At 41.0% G+C, this 18,051-nt stretch overlaps 1 protein-coding gene across 2 annotated transcripts in view; it reads right to left on the reverse strand.

Moving 5' to 3' along the window:
• Nucleotides 1–3,258: 3,258 nt before the first annotated feature.
• The window catches only part of RERG (RAS like estrogen regulated growth inhibitor), a 110,265-nt gene continuing 95,472 nt past the window's right edge, over nt 3,259–18,051 (reverse strand). For both annotated transcript variants that reach the window (XM_075051298.1, XM_075051301.1), the window contains exons 4-5: nt 7,609–7,682; nt 3,259–6,881 (exon numbers count right to left, since the gene is read on the reverse strand). In XM_075051298.1, coding sequence (XP_074907399.1) covers nt 6,474–6,881; nt 7,609–7,682 — 482 coding nt within the window. In that variant the 3' untranslated portion in view covers nt 3,259–6,473. The remainder of the gene's footprint in view (nt 6,882–7,608; nt 7,683–18,051) is intronic.

Consider the following 18,051-nt stretch of genomic DNA (forward strand, 5'->3'; position numbering starts at 1 on the left):
AGAGATCATGTCTCCCCACAGCAATGAACCCTCTCCATGCCATGAACTTCTTATTGCCACCAGAAAACTTTACTTACTTAGTTCAAGTTTTAAAGGTACATGCTTTTGGACGTGGCAATCCTGAGATCTCATACTCACTTGAAAGTTTTGGGGGAAATATTGTAGTGGCAGTGATCTGTGAAGAATTGCACAGAATCTGGGAGCTTTTTGCTCCAATATGGCGCTGGCATTACTTGATATACTCTTTTATCATGTTTCAGCTGTTAAGATTTCAGGGAGAATTGCGCTTTTGAATTCCTGAGAAAAGTGTCACATTCCTCTATTTGCAGCTAATTCTGTTTAAAATGAATCATGAATAGTATAGCTGGGATAACACTGAGTAAAGTTATTGAGAGATACCTGTTTTCCATAACTTAAAAACAAAGCCTGAAATACTGAACAATCCAGAAACTTTATTAAAAGCTGGATATCAGAAACCTGGCATTAATTACAAATTCCAGCCCTAAGGTCTGTTGCACAATAATAATTTTATTTCTTTTCAGTTAGATTTGCAAAAAGAAACAAACCCAAGTCAAAACCTTAAAATATTCAACTTTTTCCAATTACTTCTTTCGTCAGATCACCTGTGTACCAGTGTTAATGTATAAAATCTTGCAATTGCTTTTCAGGAAAATGGGAATTCCACCTTTATTTAGGTTATGTCCCTTTGGAGTCATTTATTGTTTCTTTTATTTGGATTTTTTTCCTGTCAAAAGTTCCTTCTGTGTCTCCTTGCTATTCCTTGTAGCAACGACAGCTTTGATTAGGCTAGAAGCAGCAGGATGGAGTTAAACCATGACAAAGTAGTTTGATAATAAACCATTAATTTTTACTTTACTGATGTATTCTTAGTAACTAGAACTTGCTGGATTTTGAAATGAGGTTCTGTAAATTCCAGGTACTACATAAATAAAATTAAAAATAATAAAAATAAAAAAAAGTGTAAGTTTGGTCTGTGAGGTATAATTTGAGGTCTGTCTACAAATTGTTTTCATTTTTTTATTATTCTGCATGTTAATATTTCACGGTAGGATGTAGCTGCTCATAGTGATACAGAATGTTTCAGTCTGGTTTAGGACTGTGGTACTTGACAGAGGGGTCCGTACTATAATTATTAGATGATCCACAGAAAAAAATTGATTTCCAACTCAGAGCAGCCATGTTCAGTGTTAAGAATTTACATCCAGAACCGTTTGTAAATTCTGCATTCCTGTGAGAGGGACTTCCAAGAAGTGATAACAGCCTCTTTGCCCATAAAATATCCCTGGATGATATCAGAGTATATTGACACCTGCCACTGAACCCCAACTTCACAACTTATTTTAAAACAATAGCAGTGGGAAAAGACAAATACTGCTTTGGGGAATCAAGTGAAGGTGAGAGAGGCTAGTCCAAAAAGGCAAAAGACAAAATTCCCATCAAATTCTCTGATTTATTAGATGACAGTCAGTAGAGTAAACTTACCTCCCAGTTTCCTACCAGTCTACTTCAAACTAAAACCAGAGGAGAGATCCTTCAAGTGCATGAGAGAGGTTGGCTATTAGAGTGTTTTCTCCACATGTTGGCTACCAAGGCTGTGAACCAGGGGCTTGACGTGTCCCATGCATAACCCCGCTGGAGTCAGGGGAGTCCCGCTCTGGGAACTCAGCCTGGCTCCTTCTGCTGCGAGCTGCAGTAATAGCTTTCCTCAAGTGGAACTGTGTTTACAGAAACCAGACTGCACTGGCCTCACACAAGCCATCATTATTGCCTCCTAGTAACCTTGCAAAGCACAGGACGACAAGCCACTGCTCTGCGTTTTCATAACTCTCCGGTAATTAGTGCCTGGCATCTGTAATGGAAATAAAGTGCGTAACATCAGAGTTTCTAAGATGACACTGCTTTCATTATATGTTTAAATTTTCAAAGAACATAAAGGCAGATACACCAATATGCCAAGGAGCCTTTTTTAATTAAAACCTCTATCTCTTTTCTTTTCAAGATATGCAAATGGATTGAGCGATTAAAGAGATAGATAAAAGGAACCCCAAACACTGTTTATACATAGCCTTTATCACTGCAGCTACTTATTTTGCAGGAGGCATTCTTTCACCTGGAGAAAGTTATAGTGCAGCTTGACCCAACTCAAGGCAGACAGTGAGTGGAAGGATGCCTCACCTAGTTTTGGGAGGTTTCACCTCACAGCATAGATCCTGCATCCAGATTTCACGCAGTGCTCTGCCAGAGGTGGCGTTCTTATACCCCCCCTGCCATTCAGCTATTTATGATCACGCTTTGGGTTACTTGGTTGGCCCAGGTTTGGAGGAAAACAGGAGAGTGGATTACAGCTGGTTCCCCTCTCCTGTGATGAAGCTTCCTCTGTTAGAGCTTAATACCCACACTATGTATGACTGATTGTTTACCATTGATATAACGTACCTTACATAAGGTACATGTAATGTACCTTCTCTTCAGAACAACAGCACATTATCCTTGGAAAATGGGCATAGCTGGCAGCGGGTGAAAACTTGTCTCTGTCCAAATTGCTGACATAAATCTTCCAGACCGCTTAGCCCAGGATTTCACCTGAGAAGCTTGGGATCAAGATCCATGTCATTTAGTCGGCAGGACAGAGTTTGGGTGGTGGGTTTCACTGAGGTCATTTAATAACCCGGCAGTGTACCTTTTCTGATCAGCCTTGAGATACTCAGCAAGGACGTTCGGTTCTGTGCTTCACTGTAGATGCTGCCTGACCTCTTGATTCCAGGCCTAGAAGCCAAGTAAGTTCAAATAAACTGATCCAAATGCTGAAGTGCTTATTCAGGCAAATTTCACTGTTTGTTTTCCTTAGATAAAGATTAAATAATAACTGAATCAGGACTCCTGGAACTGGCCCCTTAAAAGCTGGAAGACAACACTCCAGAGACAACTAACAGAAGATCAATGAGTAAGAGTTCAGTAGAGAGTGCACTATTTTTTTATTTTTATTTTTATTTTTTTCTTATATATTATCTACAAGCACAAGCTTTCATATTTTGAATGTAAAAATGCATACAGATCATTATATATATAAAAATCAACTAGCCTTGTAGCAAACTGCCAGATGCAACTATCCCCAGGTTTGGGGACAACTTGTCTGGATCCAGGTGCAAACCCAGTGGCTGATCCTCACTTCCATCCGTGGTTGCACCGAACCCCCAGATATGAAGATTCTCAAAGTTCTAGGGAAGTCTTTGTTCCTGATCCAGGTCTTGCAGCATGGGCATGACTAACTCTTCATCAATTGAAGATAAATATTTAAAAACTTCATAAATGACAATCAACTTGTTGTAGGTAACAAGTATCCATTTCACCTTTCCTCCCCTTTTTTGTTTATTGTCCTTCCCATCCTCTCTCTGCAGAAATGACAATGGGCAGAGGAGAGAAATTTAATGTTAGTGTCATACACGTACATTTAAATAGCAGCAGTAGAAACAGAATTTAAACTGTTGATGTCTGCTGCGGAAAGGCTGCCGAATGTGGGTCCATGTTGCATTTGGCCTTTTCCATGCTTGGGCACTTTTTGGCTCAATTTGCACATTGTAGAAATATGGCACATTTATAGCATAGCCAATAATATGTTGCAACATTGTGAGCAACAGTAAATCAGATTGCATTTAATACTATGTAATATGTATCAACAGATTATAATATACTATAACTGGCTTGACGAGCAGCTCATTACACCGAGGAAAAAAAAATTAATGAGCAATTAAGTAAAATTTGTGTTTGTGTGGGAGGAAAGGTCACAAAATAGCAGCCTCCTTTTTGACCGGGTGTTTATCATGTTTGGCAGTTTCCAAATTCAGTCTTTGCAAAGGAATGGTACTATTTTTATTAGAGGTTCTTTATATAACAAGTCATGTTTGCACAGTGGAACATTTTCTTTCACCAGGATTTTGTAATTTCTCCATGCAGACATTATAAAAGAAGATATAATTTTCTGGAATTCTTTTGGAAAGTATGAGGGCCACAGCTTAGCCTCTCCTTCCTTTCAAGTATCCTAATATGAATATGATTATTTTCTCTTATCATTCATATATTACCTTTTTGCATTTTAAATGCATCTCAGGTCTGAACTCCAAGAAAGGTTTTCTGAGAAAAGAACTGTTGAAGTTGTCTTAGAGAGGGATAAATCAATTGCTTAGCATACCAATATAAAGACTTTCCTCTCAGCTATGTTGCCATGGGATTGCAGGTAAGGATTTTGTTTACTTCAGATTCGTGCAACAGCACTGATTTGAAAGATAACAGAATGACTTAGTCCTCAACTTGCAAATGCTCACTCTGGCTCCTAACGTAACATACATGGTTGCAGGTTCAGACTTTCAGCTAGTGACTACTGGTGCAGGCACAGGCACTAGCTCTTTCTTTTACACTCATTGATTCTGCGTTACTAATTTTTTTTTTTTTTTTTTTTTTACAAAAGTTAGTGATATAATGAATAGTTTGGGAACAGGTGTGTCACAGAGATAGTGATATCACCTGTTGCAGGAACCCCCTGCCCACATGCACATGGTGAGGTTTCCATTGCAGTGCGTCTAGCTGATGTATGGCAACATACCTGAATATGAGGACCAAAATATAGACATTGATTCCAGAAGAGTGAAATAAGTTTTCACTATCTAGAATAGTGGAAACAGAGAAAACAAACAACAGCACAAATAAAATACACATCTGAATGTGATGATCTTTGATGCTGGTTGGCTAGACGAGAATGTTTAAAAAAAATGTACTGTGGAAAAGTATCTTTTAGCCAATCCTTTTGAAAAAAGTCCTGACTTGGGACTTTTCTCTGTTGACAGGGCTTGATTCTCCAGCTTGTTTCACCACTTATATGGCTACCTATAACTCTATGAAGTGCTACCCAACCAGATATCCTCACTCTCCTACATCTGTGGTAATTTGTGTTTGATAGCCTTTTGGTGTTACTTCCTCAGAGAGGCAAATAACCATATGAAGTACAAAGCAGTGGAGAATGAAGTTGTAACTAGTTGCTACAAGTGGGCTGTTCCTCAAAGGAGAATACTGCTAATATTCCCATTAGTCATTCCAACCTTTGGCTGTGGTTCTACATGATGCCAGTCTGAGCTGCACACCATGCTGTCCAAAGGGATGCAACACAACTGGTGGGACACCAGCACAATCTGAATGAAAATCTTCCAGTCTTGGTTCTTGCATCTCTTAGCATACAAGTAGACTGGAGGCAAAACTTGACAGCTGGCTTAAATGAGATGCATGAGGGAGGAGGAAGGAAGAGAAAAAACTGGACACTTTTTATCGCAGGCATAAAAATCTGATAAAATGCACTTTCACTTCAATGTGCCAGATAAGAGTCACAAAAAAACCTGTGCTGGTTTAAACCACAGAGTGCTTCAAGCAACATCTGGAAGTTTAAACAACTGGAAATTATGGCCTTTTGATATGGTGGAGGCCATTCAGATCTGATTTACATTTGGTCTTAGACTTTAAATACTTGCCTTCCCATGGATTCAGTTCTTCTTCGGTGTAAGGTAGAGTAAGAGGAGACCAAAACAAAAATGCAAACAAAAGCTAAAAGCTACCCATAACTAAATCAATAGTAATATGGTTATTTTTTTAGTTTGATTTCCCAACACATACACGCCATTTCCCCAAGCACAGTACTGCACTTTCAGGGGGAAATGCTGAAATGCCACTGGACTAGCTGATTATTTCTTGATGAATTCTGCAGTTTCAGAGGATCTGGAAAAGCAGCTGAACTTCAGGTCTGTTGAAATGTGTCTTGCTGGGTAAACACTCCATGAAATAGACCTTTCCTATATTTTTTGCGTACCTTGCTAAGAACATCAGCATTCATAGATTTGACAAAAATAACAACAAGGAAGGACAGTTTGGAGTAAAAGCACACAATGCACCAATTTAGAGCTGGTGAAAGATGTCAGATGAACTTTCTGGTACAACACAGCAGCCTCTACGTGTATTCAGTCCTTGAGAACACTGGTTGTGATGGTTGTTGATGGACTGAGGGCTGACTCTTAATCTCCAATGGCTACTGAGCAGCTGGCTGGCCAGAAATGATGTTTAGGCACTACTGACTTGCAGGGGATTGGAGCCAGCCTTGTAGAAGCAGAAGATGCTCTGTCAGTGCCAATCCCCACAATCATCTGGTCCTTTGGAGTTTGCTTTTTTCTTTTTTTTTTCTTTTTTTTTTTTTTTTTTTCCCCCACATTAGCCAGAAGCAGTGTGGCTAAATACATTTTGAAACAGGAAAAAAGTCTGACCCCAGGTTACTCAAAAAAGCGGTGTGGTTTGTCTTTTCTATTTATTTTAATTGCAAAGCTTTGACCATTTTTAATTAAATGTGCTCTGCCTGCCTCATCCCTACTCCAAGCTAATATGCTCTAAAATGCTTCTCTAGCTTAGTACAGCTCTTTTTAGCTGCTGATTTTGGTAAGCATCTTATTAATTGCCTGCTTGACGTGGGTGGTGGAGCTTCGTCTCCGTGTCTTGCCCTGGACCATCTTTCGACGCCGTACCTCACGACAGAGCTCATAGAAGGCCTCCATAATGTTGCCCTCTCCTGTGCAAGCAGAGCACTCATAAAAAGCACATGCTAGTTCAGTGGCCAGCTTTTCACCTTCCTCTGTGCTGACCTGCCTGGAGTGATCCAAGTCTGCTTTGTTCCCCACCAGGATCAGGGTGACGTTTTTGGGTTTTTTAACTTCATCCAACAAGTTCTTAAGTGGCAGCACTTCCTCAAAGCTGCCTCTGTCCGTGATGTCATAAACCAGCACGAAGCCTTCACCCCATCGCACGTGTCCTTCTTTCTGAATAGCATCCTCCTGTTTTGAAAAGACAGACACCAGCCTTAGGAATTTGATTTATGAAGAAGACACCAGGCCTTCAGACAGATGTTGGTCCTCTAAAGCCTACAAAGCCATGTACATCTGCTCTACTTTATACTTTACGCACATCACTTCTTTTATCATGTAGCATAGGAGATCTACTCTACCGAGGTGCCATGGGCTGCCTGTGGACAGGCTGGTAGCAGACAATTGGAAGAGGGTCTTTGCTGAATCGTACCCAGCACACGAACTGCATAGGACTGCGCAGCATGAGCACCTGACATGTTTTGAAAGGAAGGGAGACCTGACTATGACAACACTGTTCTTCACTTCGGTGGGGATCGTTGACTGAGGTTGTAAAGCCTCATCACTTGACTGTAGAAAAAACCTGTGACTTTGTGCGTAATAATAACAACATGTTGGGTTGGCCCTGAATCAAGGAATGAGAACAAAATCATTTTAATCCCAGAGTAAACCCTGACTTGTTTGTTCTTCCAGTGTTCAAAAACTCTAAGGAGGGTCCCCTGCAGAAGGGTCTGGATCCAGCGTGCTGGGTCCAGCAGTAAGGTGATGGTGGTGGAGGGGGGGCTCTGCTCAGAAGCAAGCTTCTGTCCCAGAAGTGGAGCACACCTGCCCCCCACCGCACTGCTGTCACAACCACACTCCCCTTCCCTGCTGTCTATCTAAGCCAAGGTATTGGATAATAGTACATGTACCCACGCACCTGACCAGCTGTATCTAGTATCTCCATGGAAACCACTTCATCATCAATGGTAGCTTGGTGACGATATGTAGACTCTAAAATAAGAACACATTTTGTGAAACTTATTAAAGGAAGGTAAGTTTTTTTTGTATCTTCCTTACAGCTATGCCAGCACAAGACCTGAGATGTGACATACAGCTTCACCGAATTTTATTTGTTGGAGCTCTTCCAACCGTTCTGGAGCATACTCAAGTCCCTCTTTCTATAACAGTGACTCTTTTACCTCTCCCCAAACCCTTTCGTTCTCATGTCTTATACCTGCAGAGGGCTGTGCCTGTGGATGCTGCACTCTGTGCCCAACAAGAGGACAGAGTTTTCTGTGGCAAAGCTCTGCAAGGCTGCAGCCCATTTTTCATGTTTGCTCATAGGGAAGGCTGCCACCTCTGAAACGCAAATACCACTACTCTCAAAGTACCCAGCTCAACAGCCTGTCACTGCATAGCTTGAAGTCTCACAAGATCAAAACCAGTATAGTCGGAGATCAGGGAACCTAACCACTAAGCTCAGGCCTTATACTGTGATAAAATTACAGAACAGTTAGCTATTTTAGGAATGTCTCTTTGAAACATGCTGAAATCATCACATTCCCCTCTTCTAGCAAGGGCTCAAGCGGTGATTTCCCTGCATATGATTTATAAGGGTAACCAGTGGGCATTAAGCATTCACACTATGCTACAGGAAAAAAGGAACCTATTTACTATGTCCCAGGTCCTGGAACCCTGCAACTAATCGGAAAGCTAATGAGAAAAGGGCTTTGTTTTATCTTAATGAACTGATTAGTTAAATTTGATAGCATTTGACCTAAAACTTGGAAAATTATCTCTGCTAACACTCAGATTTATTACTGTTGCGAGCTCACAGATGTCCTATATCAAAAGGCAAATGCATATGCTGTAAAACTGTGGCCAGTGACTATGAATGCTTTGCATTGTCAGAGACACAATTCTTTTATTTGGTGCAAATCTCCTCAACAGGAATGAAGGATATCTTTAAGGAAACACATTTCTTTAATTTGAACTTCTGAAAGGGCTCATGTTTGGTGAATGCCTTCTTTTGTTATGTACTTAAGAATGTCACTTCTTCATAATCATGAATGTTTCAATGCTATCAGTGCTGCAAACAGTCTCTTCCCAAACCAAAAATGTCACTTCCCTCCTGTGCCACCTTAATTGTTTTAAGTAGCACAGCTGCCTCTAATAGGGACAAATGGTCAATTTAATTAGGCAGATGGCAAGCAATCTTGCTGTAGGGTTTCAGGCAAAGACGACTGTTTTTCAAAGGCTGTAACTATCCCTTCTGTTTAAAGGAGGAGTTGGAGTCCTACCTTTGTGATCCTGAGGCTATACCTACACAGCAGAGTAAGACATAGCTAAGTCTCTCAGTGGTATGTCTTATCTGTCCCTCCTGTACACCCTCCAGGCTGTAGCAATTCCCCCAGGGGAATGCAGAAAAGGCAGGAGCTCTAGTTTGGCGTGGAACCTTCAACAAGTTATTTCAGTGGCTAAAATGTCCAGTGCTAGGCTGGGACTCCCTGTGCAGCACTCCATGTCCAAAGTCATTTAGGAACTTTGGCTTTGTTTCTTTTGGGGACAGTGCTGTGAAGAAGAGATGGCTCTCTGAGTAATGTGATATTAGCTCCTTACTCGTTTAGGCCTTGCAATGCTTGAATGCCTTCAACTATCTGGTCCTGCTTGACAAGTAGCTGTTGAGAGTTGGTCCACACAGCTTGAGAAAGTGGTCATCCAACCATGTTTGCAGCGTATCTGTGAAATGTCCTTCTTAGGAGGCAGAGTGCAGTAGGCCATACAGCTCTTCCCCGTGAAATGGGAGAATAAATCTCAAGGAGTAGACTTGTGCTTGCTGCATAAAAGCGGCATGATTCTTAAATGATACTTGAATTCTCAAAATAGGAGTCTGGCAGCTCTTTGTGTTGAAAATTTAACTCGCTTTGGCTGCTCACATTGGGATGGAATTTGATCCTGAACGAGTAGCACTGATTTGGGTCAGATCAGTGTAAATATATCTTAGTAAATGTGTGTCTGTTCCTGTGCTTTGGAATATGTGGTAGCTGGGTGAATTTTAATGAGGAGTGTAAAACAGCTGGGCATTTAAAGCATTTTTTGGTGTAATCACAGACGTGGCTTCTCCTTCAAGGGAACAGAAACATCTGAAGTGTCTGGTTATCTTGTAAGTTATGAGCCCTGAAGTTGTGGTTTCCAGTCTGTTCACATCAATCCCATGGTACTTCACAAATGGATTGCCTTGCTTTGGGATTTATTAATATCATTTTCCCTGTGGCACTTTTTTTTTGAGACATGCAGCTAGAGAGAAATTAGATGACTTGAGATACCTGCTGGATCCCTAACTGAAACCATCGACAATGCAGGTGTCTGTGTCTCAGCTAAGCACCCTTGACTCGTAATGGAGTTGAAGAAGTAAAATAGGTGTTGGATATAGTTTGTCTGATCTCTCTCCTGGGATAAATCACACTCAAAAGCACTCAGAAGTCTAAAATTGGTCAGATGAATTCAGTCTTATGCTTGTGTCATCACAGTCAAGTAGAAAGAGAAAAGTGTAATGCTGTACCAGTGGCTCCCAAGATGATGATAGGCAACTTTCTGAGCTTCTGATTGTCATTTGCACCAGGTGATGCCTATATATTACATCTATAGCTCTATGGCTAAAACCTCATCGATAGCAAAGAAACCTCAGAGCTGTGTTTTGCTCTTCATAGACTCAGTCTCAAAACTGCTAGCCTCAAAGCAGAGTTAGGGAGCTGCTGCTGACTGAGCCACGGTGTGCCTGACACTGCTAGTGCTGTGGAAGTAGTCATATCTGGTGGTTTGCTCTGTTTCAATATAAGTAAGTAAATCTGATCCATTCTTGTTGGTTTGAGGGTGTGTTATGCTTCTAGTCATATTCCCAATAACAAGATCAAAGGTGCTGATGAGTGTGGTTTTGAAAGCTGATGTCAGATTTCAGGGTCCTGCTTGGTTATAAAGCTGCAATCCTGCAGCACCCTTGTGGTGCAAAACACTCTTGGTTCTCACAGTCCTATCATTGGAAAAATTTAAGTTTATTCCAGAAACATTTAGACCTGTCAAGAGGCCTGAGAAACTTGTTGGAAAGTGGTAGCAGTTGGTTTGTTTTTTAAGCCTATAATATATTGCCACAATAATTCATTAATAGGAACTGGATAAAATTACCACAGCTGCTGAATAATTACAGAAATAATTATTTTGGGGAAAAAATTAATTTAACCACCCCCCCCTCCAGGGCTCTCTGTTGATAAGCGTATTACAAATCTCCCTATTCTTCTGAGCAATGTGATTTTAAAAAAATGCAGGAAAAAACCTACAAAGCTTATATAGAAAAAACTTTGAAGCCCGTGATCCATAGACTGTCCATGGATATGATATTCAGTCACAGCTTGACCATATCACATCCTTGTGCTATGCTTATTGTGACATTTAATAGAGTTTTGGCCTGTAAGACTTAGCTGGTCATTTATCAAAACTATTTGTCCAGTACTATCTACTGAATATATCTGTTCCAGAAGATTATATTTTCTGGAGAAAAACTATTATCTGAGAAGTAATTGCTAGTTCTTGGTTTATATTTGCAGTGATGTAAAAAGCTGTAGTGATGTAAAAAGCTGTTTTCAGTACTTGTTTATTTTGAACAGGAAATATATATCAGGGCTATGTCACAGCTCTGGAAGGAAATATTTGCATTGGAAGGGTTTATTGCTTTTAGGAAAACACTTGTAGTAGGAGTAGGTAAATCAGCTGAGATGGAGCAATGACATAAACCATTTTACATGGAAATTTAAGGAACAGCCTGGTCTCTTTTGTTTGCTTTTAAGTACGGAGGGACACAAACTCTGTTTCCATTCAGAATTTTAGTTCATTTTTGTCAGGAAAGGTTAATAAAACAAGGACATATAAAAATGCTCTAAGAAACTTTGGTCTCATGGTGGCTTTCAGCCAGTTGGATCTGAGAACTGCAAGAGACCTAGAGAAAGAGCTTTTGTGTAATAATTATAGCTGAGTTTCCAGACCAAAAAGCTTCAGGTAATAGGTGTGAACTTCTGAGTTATGGTTAAGGTCATGTGGGATGGCAATGCAGCAGTATGTTTAAAAGACTAACATTTCCCATAATTATTTCTGACTACAAAATTAAGGTTCCTGTTGTTTGTTTGTTTGTTGAGCAACTCCCTGCTCATTTAGACTTCTGCAGCCTTTGACATCCATCAGGATGGCACTTGTCTAGCACATTTGAGAACAGCGACTTTGACAGCCCATTGGGGAAAAAAATTTACCTCCGTTACTAACCCTGGTGTTGTCTGATATGTTCTCCAGAGCCTTCCTTCAGCCTGCCTTTGTGAAATCTGTCCCCTTCTGCATTTCCTTGCTGCTTCAGGAACTTTTTACCTTTCAGAAAGCTCCTGTAAGTTAAATGTACCTTCCTGACTCAGAAGGTTTCTCCTGCCTTCTTCCTTCCCCCACCCCAGTTCTTCTCAAAACTCAGCTGAATGTATTTTTCTTGCTTGCATCTGGCTGTTACTTACTCCATCCATTATTTACCTTAGAGGAGGGGTTTTATTTTGCAACCTTCAGTGGTTTTTCAGTAAGCACAGTACTGCCTTTGTGTATTTAGAAGGTATTTCTAATGCTAATGTAGTGTGTCCCCACATCTCTTTATTAACTGCTACTGCAGACTCAAAAATAAGCATAGTTGGGTTATTTATCAATAATACCATCAAATGATGTGCCATGCATTGTTATTGCAATCTTTATTATCACATGTAAAAGAAGAAAAAGTAGTAAAAAGAAAGTTACTGAAAGGAAACTGTGACTGACAGCTCTGATAATTGGACTTGGATTCTTCAATGTTGTGTTTCTGCATGTGCAACCCCCAAGAGTCAGGAAATATAGAAGGACAAGTTCCTGGAGGTTGTACAGTACCTGCAATGTGCTTTATATATATGACTACTGTAGTACAGGAACATTCGTGTCAAGCTACACATTTAAACCAAGATGTGTATGAAAGAAGAAGGTATTTCTTTGCAGTGATATTTAATTCAACTCTAGGGACTCCAGCCTGCTTCACACGCATCCTGCTGTTGTGAATGCTGCTTTTGGAATTGATATGGTGATGTGCAAAGGAGTTTCTTTTCTCACTTCATTTTTGGCTTTTTTGGCTGCCTTCTATAAGGCTACATTTGCTGTAATCAGAGTTACGACTGCAGTACAGCAGGTATTCCCAAACTAGTCAGATTAAAGCTGAGCACAAAAAAGCCATGTGGGTGGCACTGCAGGCAGCGAGTGTCTTACCTTGCTGAGCTGCTTTTAGTTGCTGCTTTCAGTCCAAGGCAAAGCTCTCAAATATTTCTGACCCGTATAAATCCAGGCTGGGTAAGAGTAGAGACCCTATTAATGCCCCTAAGGAGGCACAGGGCAGAAGAGCCAGTGTAGGCTCTGGGCAGTCAGCAGGCATGTGCCTCTGTGCAAGCCAGGGTGTGGGGCTGTCCCTGGTCCATGCAGACCGGCAAAGACTATCAGTAGGTGACCTTAGAAGAATCTTCAGGTGCTGTGGGGAACTCATGGGGGACAAAGGATGCTCCACGGAGCACGGGGACACATGCAAAGGAAACGGCTACTGCAGTATGAAATGGGGAACAAATTCAGAAGTAATAAGGCTTCGTTAGCTCTGCTGCTTAGTGAGCAGTTTGGGTTTTATCATGTTTTCCTATTTTAATAAAGTAGGAAGATAACAGATGGCTTGTGCCCCACTAGTGCATAGCCCCACTAGATTATAAAGTTCTCATCTTGATATAAAAGGATCTGTTGCATCCCCAGAATTTGCTTTTTGGTTAGAACACATTGGGGAGATATAAAACTAGTCTACAGAAAAGCATTTTTTCTTGCTGCGTTGATATTTTTAATAAATAAATTTTGGCCTCCAAACAGAAATCCTAGAATACAGTTTTCTTGAAGATACCTCTAAAAATAATGGGAAGTATGTCTATCTGTTGGCTTCTCCTGCGTATGATTTTTCTCCTGCATGTGAAGACCGGGTTTCTTTTGATGAGAAAAGGCGTGGTGTTAGCTTGTCATTCCTACAGGTTCTGTCCTCATCCAGCTTTTACTGAGATAGGCAGAGAAAATGTGTACAGATACCTGGGAACTAGATTAATTAAGGCCTGCTGAAACAAAACCAACAAAGCCAGAGCAGTGCTAACTAGCAGCAAGTAAGCTTCAAGGCTTTAACTGCTTTTTAATTTTCTGATTTAACTTTCCCACCAATGCTAAGCAAAGGCATTAGTTGCTGGTAGGAATTACACCCATGACAAGTTTAAGTCTAAATAAACCATATTTTGCTACGCTTTTTTGTTTGATTGTGGCAAGAACTCTTTGTTAGCAAAGCTGTGAGTTTCACCTTATTTCTGCCAATATAAATGAAAACTAACCAGCGAGACTTTTCTCACACCTAAAACAAGCAAAACAAAAGCTTGCTCTCCTGAAGGTGCAAAAGCAAGCACTGGAAACTTCTGCTCATCTGGAGAACATTTCAGAATATGATGAGCAAGAAAAGTAGGGGCAAAATATTTTGCAGCTGTAGCTACAGCAAGAACAGCCACTGCCATTCTGATTTTTGCTGTCTGTCGAGCTACTGTAAAAAGGCAATATTTTTATTACTGGCATCAGGAGTTATCTTCATCTTGAGACTCATATGAAAGAAAAACCACATTTTCAGATAACTGCTTCCCGTGTTATTTTAAGCATCTTCCTCTGCTGCTCCCAATTACAATTTCATCATTTCAAGTCTTTGCTGAGCATTTTAGAAGCCAGTGTTGGGGGTTTAAGGTGCTCTAGGCCATACCAGTCCATTTCCTTACAAACACCTCAGAGAAATCAGGAATACTTTCACGGCTCATTGCTGTAATACATTCAGTATAAATTCCTACTGCTAAGGAGTATAGTAAAAATGTTAAAATGTATTAAATGTGTACCCAGTTAAGTAATGTTTCTACTGTTTTGAAGTGGGAAAAATAGAAGCCCAGGAAGATGCCTAGGAAGGCATAATCTGGGCTATTGAGCACTGAATGCTTTAAGCAGTGAGGCAGAAGGAATGAGTAATTTTGTTAATAAAAATTGAGGATACTAATAGCTAGAGTCTGGCTTGAAAAGAAGGCTGGTTTCCAGCAATTTATTAAGCGTCTACACATTTGTCATGGTACTGCCTGAAACACAGGTTGGCAGCCATTCCTCCTAGCCCCAAACAGTTGGTTACCATTCCACCTCGCTTTGGCTGAAAGCCCATACTGGACCACATATGTTATTCCTAGCTTGTGCTTGGATAAGCTGTGGTTGTCAACATGGGTGTTCAGATGAAATATGCAGAAGGCAAAGTTCTGCAAGATGATGGCAGAAGTCACTCCTCTTTTGCTCGCTATGGAAAATGGTTATTTTTAATCATGAGCAAGTCGATCTGGTCTCTAGCAGTGTGTAGACTGCAGTACCCTGTTGTGCAGCAGGAGGAAGAGAGGGCTGGGAGGGGAGCCTTCCCCAGGCTGCCTTCCTCCTGGGGCTGCTGGTCTGTCAACCTTTACACCCTAGAGCTGAAGGCACCATCAGTTAATGATTTATTAACACTTACTTTAGTATGGGCCCCTTTGTTAAAACTTCTGTTTGCTGGCTGGGCAATTTCTTAGCTGTGCTGCTGGGAGTTAGTATTTTTAGGGTAGAGGCAGGCAGTAAACCTTCAGGAGTGTTAGGACAAACTTGCTGAGTGAGCCACAAGTCAAGAAAACTAGAAATCTACACTATACAAAGACATGTGTTTCTTCAACTTGTGATCTGGAGCAGGGAAAGCAATTCTGGGGATGAAGGGCTTGTATTCAGATGGTATTCCAGCTGTCCAGGCAACATGTTAGCTGAATAAACCAGAAAGCAAAGTGAGTCCCTGAGAACTGTAGTTGGACCTGAGGACCTCAGCTCTTTTTCATGGCTCCATTGGCACAAAATTACCCCAGAAAGATAGTTCTTGCATCTTCTCTTGCTAGAGTAAATTATTCTTAGTGAGGTCTTAGTTCCCACTGCTAAGTTGTTTCTGGTTATCAACCATTTTGATGGAAGCTAGTTCAGATATATTCCCACTCTGCTCTGTTGTTTATGTTGTTTGTACAGATCTGTATTTATCAGGTGCAGAAGAGAAATTCAGGCTAGCAACATTTGCTAGTGTTGTAATGTTAATTACATTACACGTGGTATCTGCAAACTTCCCTTGTAGTCCCTGAATGATACCGTTTTGCTAACAGAACACCCAGCTACAGATGTGGTTATATAGGCAAAACTACCCTTCTAATGTAAAAATAATCTTGCAACAAGCTTTCCAATGGAAAAAGCCTTCTTGCCAATGTAGACAATATATTTGCAAAGTGATTTCTGCTGTTCTTGCCACAGCAGTGAAATTTGTAAGTCTTGAGCTGGTCTATAGGAGATTAAGTTCTTTGCTGCGAGACAATTCAGGGCACTAACAGAGGTGTCTGTCTCCCTCCCTCAAGCACTTGTTTACCTCGTGTACCTTTCTGCTGTCCTTTGGCTGTTTCATGTTATGCTGGAGAAGAATGGTGCTATCATGGGCCTTTCATAACTAAGCTAGTGGGACAACAATTTCTACCACCTTATCTCCTACCTTTGCTGCTTTACTGATACCTACACATTTTACCCATGTTTGATGGTGTCTTATGGGCTGTCGGTATGTTGCATTAGATACGACTTTACAGAAACACCAACTCTGGGTTGTTTCCCTCCCAGTAGAAAAAGAGCGAACAAAAATCCGAGTGACCTAAAGAAATTGTGACATAGTTGGAAGCAATACTCTTTAAAAACGTCACTATTAATCTGGTAGTCCTAGCAAAATTGGAATTTTTCTTAAGACTCATGTTTCTTTATGGTTGCCTCTGTTCCTTCAAAGTAATGGATAGTCTTTTCTCTATCCCATTCAAATTAAATAAACTCCTATGCTTTCTGTCTCTTTGACTACATAGACAGGCCAGTCTGTCATGCACTGTCCTGCTGATTATCTGCTCAGAGACAGTTTTCCTTTCAGAGATTTAGCAAAGTTGTATGAAATACGTGAACAGCTAGAGAAAGACATCTAGGGATAGTGTGAGAAAGCCAAGTGACTTTTAGAAAGGTCAACAAAAATACTATCTCCTTGGTTGCTGTTATTTTATAAGTAGACTTTTGTTTAAAATTCAGTCTCTGGAGAAATGCTTTGTGTTTCTGTGCGCCTTTGATATGTGAGTCTTAACTCTTTGAGCACCAGGGAGAGAGACTGCGGGCAACAAATCAGTGACAGAATCAAGAAAAGAACTGAGAAACCTGTCTCCTGCACTTTCTTTGGGTTTTATTTGTTTGGTTTTTTTCCCCATATGGCAAAAGTGGATGTTGTAAGTCCCTGCGCATCAGAAAGCACCTGGTTCTCCCAACTATACATAGAAATGCTAATTCAGAACAAATGACACAACCCAGTTCATAATCCCCTCTTTTTTTAAATTCTTGGATATCACAGCTCTGTTTCTAGTTAAGCAGATTGTCCCGATTATGTTAGAACAACTAATATGTTCTCAGAGAAATACTGCAAAACTTATTTTAAAAAGCACCCACTTAGCCATAGCTATAATGAATTTTCTTCTTTCATCATTTGATCCAGGAGATCCTCCCTACATGTCATGGTTTATAGAGGCAGGTAATCTGCCCATGAGGTATTCTGCAGGCCATCAGTGCTGTCTGGCTACTGCTGTGATGACTCTTTGGGCTTCCTCCTCCTTTTTTGCTGTCCCCCCTGCCCCCCTCCAGGAAAAAAGAAATTTATCAGTTCCCTTGATGACTTACTCTATTTGGCATCTCTAATTAATATCAATTATAAATCACTTATTTGATGGCAAACCACAATGTCTCTCCACCTTTGAGATCAGCTGAAGGCACCCTAAATTCTGGGCACCGCCACTAGCTCATGGGGAAAATTGCTGAGATCCAGACTGTTATTCCTATTTACTGGCACTGAGGAGAGCAGCTATTCTGTTCACAGCACCCTCGAAAACCATGGTGTGAAGCCCTGGGTCCCTGAGGTCCATGGGAGCCCGGCATTCAGGCTACGCGTTTACCCACAGAGGGTAGGTGGCCAAATAAAGGTCTTTACGCCTCCACCTCGAAACTCATCCCCACCGAGCGTGTCCACCCCTGAGCCGATGCTGGCTGGCAGGTGTTACACATCTACACGCTTCTGGTTCTGTGGCAGCGGCGAGGTGGTCGAGAGCCACCTGGAGCGGTGCTGCTGCGAGGGGGGCTGCAAACTCTCCCCAAGACAAGGTGCCTCGGTGGCAGGCAAATC

Source organism: Buteo buteo, chromosome 19, assembly GCF_964188355.1.
Source record: "Buteo buteo chromosome 19, bButBut1.hap1.1, whole genome shotgun sequence".
Classification (NCBI taxonomy): Eukaryota; Metazoa; Chordata; class Aves; order Accipitriformes; family Accipitridae; genus Buteo; species Buteo buteo.